The sequence below is a fragment of the Ips typographus genome, linkage group LG16 (genome assembly GCF_016097725.1).
Source record: "Ips typographus isolate SLU linkage group LG16, UJ_Ityp_2.0, whole genome shotgun sequence".
In the NCBI taxonomy this organism is placed as follows: Eukaryota; Metazoa; Arthropoda; class Insecta; order Coleoptera; family Curculionidae; genus Ips; species Ips typographus.
The window spans coordinates 9,414,415-9,429,825 of record NC_138437.1 but is presented as its reverse complement, the minus strand read 5'-3'; the positions used below and the strand labels follow the sequence as shown (position 1 = coordinate 9,429,825).

The 15,411-nt window shown below is 33.0% G+C and overlaps 1 protein-coding gene across 3 annotated transcripts; it reads left to right on the top strand.

Moving 5' to 3' along the window:
• Positions 1-891: 891 nt before the first annotated feature.
• Positions 892-14,516, top strand: LOC145739251 (uncharacterized). 3 transcript variants are annotated; one of them, XM_081994713.1, is made up of 13 exons: positions 895-1,108; positions 1,650-1,842; positions 2,214-2,477; positions 6,099-6,268; positions 6,668-6,889; positions 7,137-7,315; positions 7,591-7,708; positions 9,070-9,193; positions 9,581-9,726; positions 10,088-10,335; positions 11,589-11,810; positions 13,770-13,962; positions 14,132-14,516. In XM_081994713.1, exons 1-13 carry the CDS (start codon positions 1,063-1,065, stop codon positions 14,254-14,256), a joined length of 2,250 nt encoding a protein of 749 aa, XP_081850839.1. In that variant the 5' UTR covers positions 895-1,062; the 3' UTR covers positions 14,257-14,516. The 3 variants fall into 3 exon arrangements, with proteins under 3 accessions (XP_081850841.1, XP_081850839.1, XP_081850840.1); XM_081994714.1 differs by lacking the exon at positions 2,214-2,477 and having other exon boundaries at positions 896-1,108; XM_081994715.1 differs by lacking the exons at positions 9,070-9,193; positions 9,581-9,726 and having other exon boundaries at positions 892-1,108.
• The last annotated feature ends 895 nt before the right edge of the window (positions 14,517-15,411 follow it).

The window sequence follows — 15,411 nt, the reverse complement described above, 5'->3', positions numbered from 1 at the left end:
TAGCCAACAATACCATCAAGCAGGTTTCCTGAACTTCGCAAAGTTTCACAATAGGTGAGGAACTTACTTGAAGAAACTGAATTTAGAGTTTAAGTAAATGTATCTTTCTCATTAAATTCCATGCATTCTAACTTTTAAGAAGCGTAACTTGATTATACCACCGTGATTGGTGATGTATCATCTCCAGTCCTATCAATCTCCTAATACAATTTGCATTGCTTATACTCTCTCTATAAAATTAATCTCCGGGCTCAATCTATCTCGGAAAAACCTGTCAAAAGAAAATAAGCGATTAATCGCTCTGAAAACATTATGATGGCAGGCCTTATTTTTAAATCAAGCTTTATATGGTGAAACAGAGATTGGCCAACATATGCTTCAGGATTTAAATACCAACAGGCATAAATATGCATATTTTCTCAAGTCTTTCAACTCCATATTTTTAAATGATTAATGATGTCCGTGTCTACATAATTCATTGAGAACTCAGAAAAACGTCTTGGCGAGTGATTTATTGCGAATCGAGTTCAATGGCGAATCTATTAATGCGTTTGTCATAAGAAGATTTTTTTGTTTCATTTCTAGCCATATTCTAGCTTATTCTATAATATCTAACCAACGTATACGGAAAACCAATCTAATTGTAATCGGAAATTTTCTTTTGGTAATAATTTACTAAGCATACGCGTTTTATATACTCATCTACCACGGATTAATTAAGGCTTCTTATCTGGAAACAGTGATCAGACACTTCTGAAAAAATTGCTAGGTAGTTAAATTAACGTTCTGTAAATAAATAAAACTCTGATATATTAATACAGTTTTTAAAGAATGTTTTTTTACCAAAAAAAAACTCACTGACTAACATTTTAAATTCAGCAATTCCACAGTATATTTACATGCAAGAGAGAATAATATTTCACGTGTTTTCGTAGACTGAAACCTGTTTATGATAACAATTTTATCATTGTTATCTCATGTGCATGGAGTATAGGTTCAGATTAAAAGTATATGGTAGAATAATTAACACCCGTTGTTATTGTGCGTGAAATGTTATAATGTATGATGGAAGCAGGTGTAATTTTGTTTTTAGGGTTTATTTTGCTGTGTAAGTATATTGTGTGCTGGTGCTTTTAACTATTTTGTTACCGGTAGAGGAATTATGTTTTCTATTCTCTACTGAATGGAAGTAAAGTCACGTATTGTGCAGATATTTCAGGGGTAAAAAATAAAAAACATTTTACAGGGCTCTCCAAGTTGTAAAAATAAAATTTTACGGTTTACACCCTGGCTTAACTATAGTTCATTTCAAAACAATGTGAACCATTTCAATCAGATTATTGCAAATAAATTAGTTACATTGTTCTGAACAATCTTAGCTGACCATTTGTCTCTTTATTAAAAAATTCATTATTACTATTACATCGAATATCTTAATAGTTTTTAGTTTTGCAACATTATTTTATAAAGGACTATATTAAAGACTAGTTTCCCAAGTGAAACTTTTAAAGTCATTTTTACGGGCTAGGGCACTGAATAGATAACACCATATGAGGTTTTTTTAGTTCCTTAAGGCCTAATCCACTTTTATAGTTTCTGTCTATTTCAGGTGTAAACCTCATTTTGTTCAATTAAAATTTAATTTTTAGGTGCATTAAGTGAAAATTCTGAAATTACATCATCAGTGCCAGACGTTCTACAAACATGCTACAGGAGGAACTTCTCTGTAATATCCAGACCGCCTCTTACCATGCAACTTTTAATTGAAATGCTTCGTAAAGTGGAGTTGAATGATATGTACAACATTGATACACGAACCTTAGCTACGTCGATGTTACACGGGTATGAAGGGTAAACTTGCCTCTAGGTACAAAAATGTACATATAAATTAAAGTAATTACCTTGAGTAATTACTATGGTAATTTTTTTATGCCAGGGGCAGCAAAAATGTCGGTAAATATTTTTTAGTGATTAACTCGAAAAATGCTTTGTCGTTTTAAGGTACCGTAAACAGTCCCGGCTTAAAATTTCAATTAACAGGATTATTCCTACACTTAACAATGTATCGCTCAATCTAAAAGTGAAAATCGTGTCAATTTATTCTTGAGTCTTGGAGAAATTTCTATTTAAAATATTGAAAAACAATCCTTTACCCCCTTGAGTGCTGAATTTGAAACCTTAAAATTCTATTTTTAACCATAAATAACTTTCAGAATAATTTTCGATGGAATTCAAAAGAATCCAAGTTTAACTGTAAACGACGATTTGGCAATTCCTTACGCCGCAACTCTGAATAAATTTCACAAATACAAGGTTATCGGAGATTATTTAGTATCTGGACGAATTTCATTATTCCCTCTGGAAACCCTAACCCTGGATGAGTTATGTTTTCTACATCGATTGACTTCCAATACCGTCGACAGGTTTGAAAGAGGAGATGAAGCTTTTACTTGTCAGGATAATTCTTTAATGCCAGAGTAAGTAATGCTTTTAATATATACTTTAGCTCGACTAATTGGTCCACTCTAGCGGTCTGGATTAAACATTTAAAAAGAGGATCAATTTTCCTGTGACAGTTACCTTGGAATATTTATCAAGCTCAAAACAAATTAATTGAATGTCCTGCCAAAAACAGCTCGACCAGTAAAATGCTTTCTCAATCGACGCACCAAATCAAACAGTTGGGATGAATCGTTTCAAAAAGAAATTAATTTTCCACCCCCGCCCCTACTGATAATTATTTCTTTGGTATAAAGTTAATAAGGTGGAAGATTGTTTTAATTATCGGCCGTGACGGGTGATTAACTTCTTATCTTCAGATTATTTCCTTGATGTTGGTAGGGCTTCTCTACTTATCTCCTTAATTGAATCCTCTAGTCTTTGTAAAATTGCGGACACTTACGTAGGCAATAGTTCTGCTATATAATGAATCTATAAAAAAATACCTTGAAAGAGTTGTTACATGAAAGGCATTCAGTGTAATTGTCCGATCAAAACTCTGGTTACCCTGTATATAAAAAACAATTTAACATAATAAGAACTGATACTGAAACTAAATATTTATTGAGACAATTTACTTTCAATTTTCGTCACTTCCTCACATTTAGCTTTTCACTTCTATCTTCAAAAACAAAATTCATATTGGTTATTTGCTACTAGCTTTGAATAAATTTACAGACAATCTCTTTCAAAAAAGCCAGCATCGATTTCATAGATGCGCAACATTTGTCACGCCTATCGTCTCTTATATACGAGAAACTAGCAAAGCAATTCTGGATAAAATAGTCCGCTTACAGCTCTTTACTATTTTGGTTTCCATTGGGAATTGCCTGGAAGGAAACTTTAAAAGGTATATAATCCCCGATTTAGCACAATTTCAAATAGTGATACAAATGTTAAATCAATTTCCAGCCGATTATTACTTACACTACAGAAGGTTTTTATTGCCAATATACGTTTGAAAAACCGTAAAACAAAGCAATTTTTGAAGTTCAAAAGAGTGAAACTTTCCTTGCCTTTATGGTCACAAGGAGTTTTTTTATATATACTTAAACGGAATAGGTACACCTTGATTTCGTGTACCCTTGAGGGGATAAAACGTCCAGCAAAGGTTCGTATATTAGATTTCTCCCGCACATTGGACACTTACAAGGGTCAAATGTTAAGATAATAATCCCATTAGGACCAAATGTGAGATTCAATCCCCTAAATAACGATGTCCAGTTTCGACGCTAAACATTTTATGTGTCGGAAATTTTGACAAATTGCCATTCGTCGAACTTATTTTAATACAATTCTCAACCCTGCGAAATATGGGAGGGGCTTGACCTTTTTGCTGTTGAAGAGGGCAAATTTGTGATACAACATAATTTGTTTTCTAACTTAAAGGCATTTGCTATTAATAAAGAAATTTGAAACGTTTCCAATTTTCCCCGTTAGAGCTTATTTCAAAGGAAATTGCTTCCAAACCGTTTTTTTCAATCGACATTTTTTGCCTTTACTTGGAAAACGATTTGAAAACTCTAGCGAATTTCACGTAATCAAGACCTGGTAATTTTAGGGTACATTGCAAAGCATGGAAATGCTCTGTTGAGTTTAGAGCCCCAAGCTATGTGGATAGGCTCATTTTGCCGATAGAGCAGGCCTACAACTCTAAAATGTTGTATACATAATCTGGGTATTGATTAATACCAGTCGTTGAATATTCAAAATGTTGCTAAATTATGTAGTACAGATTTTTGAAATGGTTTTTAAGATTAATTTCTAAAAGATTATCTAAGATAATTCATTTTAGGATTATAACAATTTTGCAGGCAATATTCCGAAAGTGTCAATAAGGGCTGAAAAAGAAAGAAGATATTAAAAAAGAAAATTTTGTCTAATAAACATTGTTGAATTCTGAAAGATTTCTATTTTATAAGTAACTACTATACAACTTTTAAGTAGTACTATAGTACCTTTATAAGTAAAGTCCTTTATCCTCCTTTAGTTATAAATAAAGGAGGATTCTAGTAATCCATTTTGTAGAAGATAGAAAAGAATATGCTCGCTTTCTCCTAAATGCACACAGGCCATTATATAATAATAAAACGTTCTCTTCAGAAGCTCTTTCGGTTCATGGCAAAGATTCCGTTTTTCGCGTTCAGGGAATATAAGTGCATGTAGGAAGAAAATCGATATGAGTGGTTTTACAAGAGTGATGATTCCCAAAACTAAATTTGTGTGAACATTTTTGGCTTGTAGTCCTGTAAATATCTTTGTATTGGCAATCCGTGAAGAAAATCTAATAACACCGACAAATCGTTTTTTTTTCTACTGAAATGAACGAATTTCGCTAGATTGAGTAGCTGAATTAAATCTTTGACATTTAGAAAACTAGGTTTATGGACACCTAATAGCTTTCAGCGACATAAAACATTATTTTCCTGATACGTTTTGATGAAAAGATGTCATTTCAGTTTTCCAACAAATTTTAAACCCACGAACGGTTCTAAGAAGTTAAAAAGGCAACAATTCCAGGACGGAATACTCGCGTGAACCGAAAACAACGCATATGGAATAACAAAAATGTTATTTGCAACCAGCTTATTCTGTCTGTTGCTATTTGTATATAAAGCAGTTGAGCTTTACAATTTATAAGACGTGACACTTCGAGTTTGAGATACGGCAGTATTAAACGTTTTAAGACAGTTTAAGTTTATTTTGCAGAAAATTGCTGTTCGTGACCTCCAATCAACAATTTTTTTCTGTCCTGATAACTCAGTTTATTATGAAAGTGCACGTAGAGATAGAGAAACTGAGCGACACATCCATTGATGAACATTTAACAATATACATTTCAGAAGCTGAACAATGGAGTTTCTACTACTAGATGACAAATTGAAACTTCAGATTAATTAAATGGGTTCAGCAACCTTATTGAAAAAGCAATTACGAACGAATTAACGAAGGTTTCATACTTTTTCACCTGACAATTTAAAGTCTAGAATTTTGCGTTTTTTACACAATTAAAATACTTTTTCCCCGTTTCACTGGTATATTGAAATTAGTCGTCAGTTCCAATCTAAGGGCACTACAGATCGACAAAATGTGTCATTACATTACAGTTGTGCAATTTAATTGCAGTAGAAAATCAAGGGTAAAAAGAACTAGAAAAGAACTTTCTAGAAGCTTTTAGAACCTTCTGGAAGCTTTTAGATCTAGTTCGAATATTTTAGAACATTGTAGAATCTTCTGGAAACTTTTAGTACATTTTCGAGCCTTCTGGAAGCTTTTAGAACATTTTAGAATCTTCTGGAAGTTTTTAGAACATTTTAGAATCTTGTGGAAGCTTTTAGAACTTTCTGGACGCTTTCAGAAGGTTTTAGAACATTGCAGAATCTTCTGGAAGTTTTTAGAACATTTTAGAGCCTTCTAGAAGCTTTTAGAACTAATTTGAATATTTTAGAATCTTCTGGAAGTTTTTAGAACATTTTAGAACCTTCTGGAAGCTTTTAGAACCATTTCGAATATTTTAGAACATTGTAGAATCTTGTAAAAGCTTTTAGAACCAATTTTTAAGAATGAAATAAATTGTTAAAACAATAAAACTATTTCAGGAAGTCCGCACAGTACAGTGCTCAGAGTAGTTGCCCCGTAAAACTGGGGAACGTAAAAACAAAATGGGGTCCTATATCAGTTTCGAACTTGTTAGCGGGAATCGCAGCTGGATTACAACAGGAACAAGTTACGTTCCAAAAGGTTGTTGATGCCATCAGCATGCATAAAGGCTAGTATGAGTTTTCTCTTTGATCGATTTTATGACTGAACTGCAGGAACGAGGTTTATATCTCGATGTCGGGTAATTACCTGGCATACATCGTTCCTGGATTAAGTTTCTCCGCAACATTTGCCGGATTAATGGTTTCACAGCCAAGAGGCAACCTGTCGCTCCTGTTTCCTCATGACGACGAGTCATAATTAATTCTATATCTAGGCTGCTCCTCCAAATTTAATTTGGATTGTTAGCGGTAATTACATCCATTTATCTGGCCATTTCAGCAGCGCGGTTTTAATTTATTATTAAAAGATCGTTCAAATGGCTTAATTGAGGTGTTTGGAAAATGCGTTAGTCGAAAACGTTTTCGATTATCCAAATTAATTTTGTTTAATTAGTGATTTTTTACAGCCAGAAGTTATTCCAGTGCAAACACTCGAAGCAAACATGTGGATAGTGTTCTTTTTGGCACTTTAATTGGTGACTTAGCGGATGTACTTTTAAGTCAAGCATCTAGTAATCCTGTCATCGGTAATACAGGATACTGGAATGACTCTATGCTTCCGAGGACATTTTACTTAGATTCTCAAGATTGGGACTTAACTGAGGCTGAAGTTCTTGGAGGAATTGATGGTAATATAACTGTTGCCTAATTGTATTTAAGACATGCATTGATTTTTCCTCGTGATAAATAACGGCTATTATTATATTCCATTCAGTGTGCAGTTACACTGAAAACTGAAAATAACCCAACATGAAATTTTATATAAATATAAATTTACCACCAACTGTGCTTCAGTACCTTCAATACACACGTGTTTAAAGTTTATTAAATGCAACACTAAAATAACGGTAGTCTTCACAGAAAACTTTCTTCCAGGAACTGTGTTAGGTAAAAAAGCTGCAAATCTGCTAACTATCCTGGACAGTACTAGACTGTCCCAACTTCTTGACATGTACTACTCAGACCGTGGAATTCCTTATGAGTTTAACTTCAAAGTAACTGACAGACAAGAGGCCTTGGACTACTTATACGAGAATGCAAACATTTCAAACCAGGTAACCGAATTAAAAACTAAACGTTTCACAAATGCATATTCCAGACATATGTAGGGAAGATTTCCATATTTCCCGCCTTCCATGCATAACTCTTTGGCGTTCTTGCTAATTATAATCTTTAACTAATCTAAAAGTTGCTTTTGTCATGCAAATTGTTCAATTTACATGACAAAGGCAGGTAAGTTTTCATACCCCTTAACGAGCATTGATCGTTACACACATTGTTTGAGTTAGGAAACATTCAGGACGTTACGGTCCGTTTTTTTTTTTCGCAGATTTACGGAGCTACGCAATTGTTGAGGGCCATTAGAAGCAATTACGAACTGACTATAACCGAAAACTATATTACGCATTTAAGTTTAGTACTTGGAGAATATTTCAAAACCTCTGCTGGTAAGATAACAAATTATAGTTAAACAAGTTTAACGAATGCTAATTTAGTATTTTAATAATGTTTTTAAAAGGCAGTTAGCACTTGCTTTTTTATTTTTTCCTTATCTTGTTATTCCGTAAGGCTATGAGTTGATTTATTTACAGTGTTTAACGGTAAATTATTTTAAGAGCTTGGCAACTTAACAGAGATTCAATTATTAAAGATTAGGAAAATGAAGTGTCGTTGTTATAAGTGTTTTTTATAACTGGGAAATTGTTTTCGTCTAAATTTGGATTGCTGACATTATTGTCTCTGGTGAAAAGTTAAATTTATCCGAACTTTCTTACTGAACAGTCAAGTCACAAAATTTTTGTTATTTCCTCTTGAGTTTTACAATTTTAAATATTAAGTTTGATTTTTTGCAAATTACTGTTTTGAAAACTCTTCTTAGCGCCAGTGGTACGTTTGTATTTGACTGCCAAAGTTGGATTGCATGATATATACAGCCAAAAGCATATTATTTGATGCAAATGCACGAATATAAAATGTCCTTCCGTCATTTCCATTAGGACGTTCCGTAAGAAATCACGGAATTTCGAGCTTCCGCGTACCGTCAAAAAAGCTGTTAAGAAGTAAACGCTTCTCGAAAGTTGACAGCATTGAAGTGATCTGTTACTGAATAATTAGTAAAAAGTTTGATTAGTTTTAATATTGAATTGGGTTAGTCACGTTTTAATAAATCAATTTACTTTTGACAAACAAGTAGGCGAACATCCTTTAACATTTTATAAAATCAACCTTATAAGATTTCAATATTATCCAAAATAAAGCAAAAAATACTGTTAACTTCCTCTTAAAAGCGGTTAACCAAAAGCTCAACTTATGTGTACTCAAGTGTCTAGTTTCTATTTCAGGACCCAATGGTGGCCGAACCACTGTGGTACCATTCAAATCGTCAATAAAACTTTTAAAGTTGCACACTCAGCATATTTTTGTCACGAAGAAAAATTTTTTTCCACGTTATTTATAGTTTGATGCAGACCTGTCGGAGACTAGTAAACTTGGAACTAAGTTGGAGTAAACTTTATGTAAAGATATTATACTAGAGAGGTTTTTTAGGTACTTTTTGAAATTCAATATCTCGGTAACGGGAGGAGCTACAGAGGCCATTTTGAACCCATTTTGTAGTATTTTTTATGCTTTTTCGAATGGCATTGGAACGAATTTCCTGCGACTTTAAATAAAAGAGCTACGATTTTTCAAATAGTCGAAAAATTCAATTCGAAAAATTCAATTTCAAAAATTTCAAGTTTTCACTTTTTAAAAAAATTGAAAGAATGTATATGCATGTCTTAACAAAACTTCCAACTTTTTGTTTCAGGATCAATAGTAAACAACTACGATAAAATTGAGTATGTAAGCGGAAATCGAATGTTGGCCAATTTGGAGTTGATAATCATTTTGGATGGAAGTTTTGACTCTTATACTACACAGCAGATAATAGCGTATGTGTTTTATATTTTGTTAATTAAATCATCATTTTCTTGGCCGTCCTTTTGTCTTTCTCCAAGACGTTATGGAAAATAAGTATTTTTTTAAATCAATCAACAAAAAATTTATTTTACTGCTCTCCTCAGTTTTTTCTTTCTTATACGTCTTAGAGAATGTTTATGTAGTTGTTTTCCATAATACACGGAAGTTCCATTCCAATTTGTATCTTGCTACTCAGAAAAATGAATACATTTTAAGTAAAAGTGTTTTAATCTAAATAATAGAAGAGTTACAGCCTGCGTTTTAAATCAGAGATGTTTGGTTTAAATCAAAGTTGTATCTTCTTCCACTTTTTTTATTGAAAAGATTCTTTTCTAAGGACTTTTTTTACGAACCTCCAGCGGTCTTTCCGAAGCAGTTGATGTATCCTACTATGGTAGTCAAGTGGGAATTATAAACGGCCAAAATGGAAAATGGATAACGAACGTAACGAGGGAAATTTTTGGAATGTTCCAAACTTTTGAACTGATCGACCAACAGGGAACGTGTAAGTAGGTAACAAAAAAGTCCTTAACTTTTTGCTGCCCGATCCCACCGTCTACTTGTTTGCCGCGTATTTTTTTACTTAACTATAGAAATAACGGAATAGTGAAGTACAAAAAAAACCAACATAATATACTTGCTTTCAACATATATGGGTTCGACGTGACATAAAAGAATCACTAATTACACTAGAATGTCTTATTAAGCCTATTCATCCGGAGGTGAAGATAATGAGGAATATTTAACGGTGATCTAATCATCTTAGACGATTGATGTGTTGTTAGTCATTACGTACTTAAAGCCCACATTTGAAGCTTTTAAAGCACTCTTAGTTTCTGACAAATGAGAATAACTTTGTCTTTCAGGGCCATCAACCTTAAATTTGAGTGCAAGTTTAGCAACCGTCAATGCTTATTACCAATATCAAACTCAAGTTGAGTGTAACTCCACAGCTTTAAGCCCAACAGGTCGAGCCATCCTGACTTTTAGCAAAAATGGGATGTTAACTGAAAGTGACGTCACTGGGGCAAGAAAATCTATACAAGCTATTAAGCGAGCTTACCCGGAAACGGTCATGATTTATGTTAGTCAAGATTTGAATGGTACTTTGAAGGTAATATTATGTGAAATCATTTGCTAGTTTAATGTCTGAGTTTCAACTGCTTTTTAGATTTAGTCATATTACAATAATTTATTTAGGAAAAAAATAACAAAATGAAAAAAAAATATATAAATTCTGCTACCCTGCATTGAGGATATTTTTAATTAGATTTCTGAACGTTTCCCGACCTTAAGAAGGGCATTTTTAGCCCAAATTATTAAGTCTACATCAAAAAGAAAAAGATCAACTTAATTTCCTTGGACCACTTTCCCTTGTCGAATAAATTGGGCACAAGAAAATTTTAAAAGTTACGTTTGATTTAAAATTTTTCAAAGAATTATTAGCATTATTGAAAATCGTAGAAAAGTAAAACAATCTAAATACCATATTGTAGAACAGAGAGGACTTCAATAGTACCAAGAAATGAAATTTATAAACATTATAATATTTAATTAAATTTTTATAAAGAAAAGAGAATTTACACCCTAGTGGACCAGCAAAACAATGATCCTTACTTACGAATATTAAGACTTTTCAAAAGTTCAAAAGCTAAAAACAGATACTGTCTTGTTTAAGAGGCTTTCTGGACAAGTTGAGCTTATTTATTTAACTTTCTTAGCGTAATTAGACCGACCCTAAACTTCTTGAACCTCTTAAAACTGCTTGAAACTCGTTTACGCTTACCGAATTTTGCCTTACCAAACCATTAGGAACTTCCACTTGTTTTTGGATTTGGAATCTCATTCTCAGAGTGTCTAATAAATTTGAGTGAATGCTAATTTGCTTGCAAGTTATTCTATAAAGAATTTTGACCTATCGCAGTGGCGTTTATTTGATGAGTGTGGTTGAAAAAACAATTTTTTTAGAAATAAAATTAGAGCCGTATTTGAAACAAATATGTAATTTAAATTCGTAACATCTGACCGTTTCTTTGGGGAGAATCAAAGTCATATTGTCTCTTCCGACAAGTAGCAAAAAAAACGTTTAAAAAAATACATAATTTATGTCGATTTATATAAATAATTAAATTTGCTTTTGACAGCGTATTTCTGGAAAGAAATTAGGTAGGAATAAAAAAGCAGGACTTTTTTACAGAGGGCGCTCACATTAAAAAAACGACTGCAATTTGTATTTCTGTCCTCAAAGGGGAGATATTAAAGTGTATAATTGTCATTCATTACAATTACACCCTCCATTCCTATGGTGTAGTTGTTCATCTCAAATTACCAGTAATTTTGATTAAAAGCTAATATTACAATTTGCAGGAATTAAGCCAAAACGACGACGATTCCGTGGTTAATTCTTCGAGTAATGCCCTCTCCACCGTGACGAAAATTGTGGAGAAACTGAGTGTTATTCCAGGCAGCTTAATCAAGTTTTACTGTAATCACTCAGATGTGCGTTTCCAGGATTATTTCACCCCGGGACAAGAAAACGTTTTTCAAATTCATCGCGAATACCTCAAGCGTGGTTTTGTAACTACCAAGGTAAGAGTAGGTTGCTAAGGTTGTAGTTCTTTTGCCTTACGAAGTACAACTTACCCTGTTTTCCCAAATTTTATAGATATAACATACATAACATTTGAAGTTTAAATATTGTATAAAATAGTTATTCAGTACTACACTAGACAAATGAAATGAATCACGTCATCGGTCAGTATGCAAATCATTTAACTTATTCGAGTCATATAAGGTAAAGACATTCTATGTCTGATTTTTCTCAAGTTTACAAAAGAATCAATGACACTTTATATAAAGTGGGAGTTTTCGATTAAAACGTTATAAATTTAATGTATACGGTATATAAGAGTTCGTATTTAGCTTTTGTCGATTACAATTCTACAATAGAATATTAACTAATTTGAATTCCCAGCAGCTCAACATTTTCAAATATCATTCCAATTTGCAGGATTTTAAATGTATTTTACAAGGGAAATATAAGCGTAAGCGGGGTTTAATCTCCACTTTGTTTTATATTCCTTCCGGGTAGGTAGCGAAATTTAACATTGCTAAACAGTGACCACTTGAACTATAGAACATTTCAGGGAAAAATCAGCTTGCATACAAGTTAAATTTGTGAAAAACAAAAACTCTCCGCAATGCTAATACCAGTTATTAAAAATTCATAGCAGGTCTAAACTGCTGAGAAATTTACATTTCTGTTGGCTGACCTTTCAATCAAAAACCCGTTGATTTTGTTTTACATAGAGAAAAAATTATGTTAGAAGCTCAAAGTTAAGTGAAAACAATGAGAAAACTTTTTAAACCTGTTTAGTAGGTTCAGTGCTAAAAATTGATGAATAAAAAAACTATTGGCATGCCAATTTTTAATAACGAGAAAAACTGTATTTTTCGAATCATATAGGACTGATATTAGTACTCACATAAAGCCCTCAAAAACTCATTAAAACGAATTGGTTGCAAACTTCCGCAATAGGTCGATGACATTTTGTTGCCAAATACGACTATTCAAATAATGCACTCAATTTTTCATTGGATGTGCCCTTATTCGGCTTCATTTTGGCCAGTTTCAGCCATTCAAATTATATAGATGGGATCTAAATATAGTTTCGATTTAGCTTTAGTAAACAAAGTTTGGAGGGTGAATGACAAGCTTGACTGTTTTATCCGGTATTCCAGTTCGATTGATGTCAATGCCCTTTCATTTATGGGAATCTACGTTTGCATGTTTGGGAGTATTGGGATAGATCCGGGTCAAAAAATAGCACTACCCCTTTCAATTACTACCGTTTATTATGTATGCTTATCCATTTCAGTTGTTCCTCAATATATCCATTACAAAAGGTATAATATGAATCAGGTAAAATCACGTACAATGCAGTTTTGCCCTAGCCCTTCCGTAAATAATGCGATATTGATGTCCATTAAATAATGTCGCATCGCAAATTGATTGAATAATGTCCATATAATGCGATATTTAGTGTCAAAATCAACTGTTGCTACTAGTTTTTAAATTCGAATATATGAAAAGTCAAAAATGAGAGAGATCAATTCAAATTTTATTAAAAAGAGGGGATTGCCCCTTGTACTCTCGTCTATGTTATCTCCATCACATTATAGTAAGTAGTTCAGTTGTAAATACCAATTCAAATAAAGTCATTGAATTAAAGTATTTTAATTACCTGCACAGCAGTTGGACTACCGGCAGGACGATCAAATTGGAATTTTAATTTGATGCTACTTTAAGTTAGATGAAAATACTTCATTAATCACAAAATTGATGTGAGGACAGTACAAGTAATCTTTTACGAAAGTGACTTTTTAAAGCAATCAATAATTTTTAGAAGTGATTGTACCTACACAACTTAAGGTGTAAAATCCCGTTCGGTTGTAGTAATTTAAATAAATATTTAATAATCTGCGCTTTGTTACAATGTAGACGTTGTTTAACAAGTCATCCACTCTACATACACTTAACGTTTTTAGTTCATGAACAAGGATTACGGCGACCTTTCCATCTGTGTCTTCACAAGCCGGACGTCTCAAAATAACCGAGAATGTCAACCATTAACGGTAAACAGTGAGATCAGTTTTAATTCTGGCAGTTTGTGTAGCCCGGATTCAGCCTGCGATCTACGTTACTCTCTCACGGCCAACAACACTCAGATTAAGTGCGCAGGTAACGCTTTACACATATACCTGATAGGCATACTATATTAGCAAGGGTAATATGGATCTATATAATACATACTAATTTTGTTGTATTGTGGATTAAGCGCTAAGACTGATTAGGGCACAGCTGACGCGCCTGTGCAGTATTGTAACTTAACCCAGTTTTTTTGTTACAGAAAAAGCTTGTCGTTACCCCGACCAAGTGCTAGTAACCATGACGTATACTTTCTCATCAGCAACAGCTTTAAGTAAGACATGCAGTTTTGTCCTACTTACTGCCTGGTTAATAATTTTGAACTGAATGGTTAATTTATGCTGAATATCTCGTTTAGCCTGCCTTCAACGTATGTAAAATTGTCTCTTGTAACTGGTTTGTAGGCGATATTAGTAGTAACATACAAGAACGTAGCAGATTTTTTAAAGGTGGAATTTCCAGGGACTAATAGAACAGGAGAGAAGCTAGAATTGTAGTTCATTACTTACTACCTACATAAGCATTGTTAAAAATACTAGTAGTAGAGTGCTATTAAATAAATTATTTGCATAATATTATCACGAAAATTGTATTTACTTCCCAATGAACTGGCCTGTTCGTTATTCATAATAAAACCTCTGTCAGCGTGGGTGATCCGGTTTAAAATTCAAGTCTTTCTAATCATTACTCTTCTTTCGGTTCTATTACTTTTAAACTTATATAAAGACAAATGCATATCATTTCAGCTAACTTTTTTTGATAATTCATTAACTCTACTTAATTGTCTGTCAAATGATATGGTTTCAGTAAACCGTTTAAATCCTATATTCAACTCAAAATTTAGCTTTATGGGCATCGCCTCCATCTAGTTGGTGAACTAAAATAATATCAAACCAAACGCATATTAGTAATTTCCCAACTACTCGTATATGATCTAATTTCATGAAGTGTTAATTCCTAAATATAGTTTAAAGCCCCTTGGAGTTCCGGGGTTTTACCTATAGCTACGGTTTCCAGCTTTTAGGTTTAATTTATGAAAGTTGTTTGTTAACAATAACTTTATTAATTAACTGTAGCCGGACCTTTAAACTTGTATCTGTTTCCTACAGAGACAATTCGGAATAATTAACAACAATGAAGACTTTAGGAGGTCTGTCAACCTAATAACGGCTCTTGTCCAAAAAGGGACTGAATAGTTCAAGAGCCGTGTTGCTTGATCGATCAGAGATTGAGGTGAACCTTTAGTAGACCCCTACAAATTGAAATGTTTGAGGCTTACGACATACTTTGGAATTTATACTTTTACCAATTTTTAGTACAGTTTTAGTCCTTACTGATGTACATACATTCCGTTTGTAAACTTCACTATTTTACTCTGTTTAACCATCACGTGACGTATAATTTTCTAGTACTGAAATCTCTGTTTCTTTGTTTTGTTTTGGCTGTTCGAACTTATCCAAAAAGGTTCCTTGATTTTTAAAT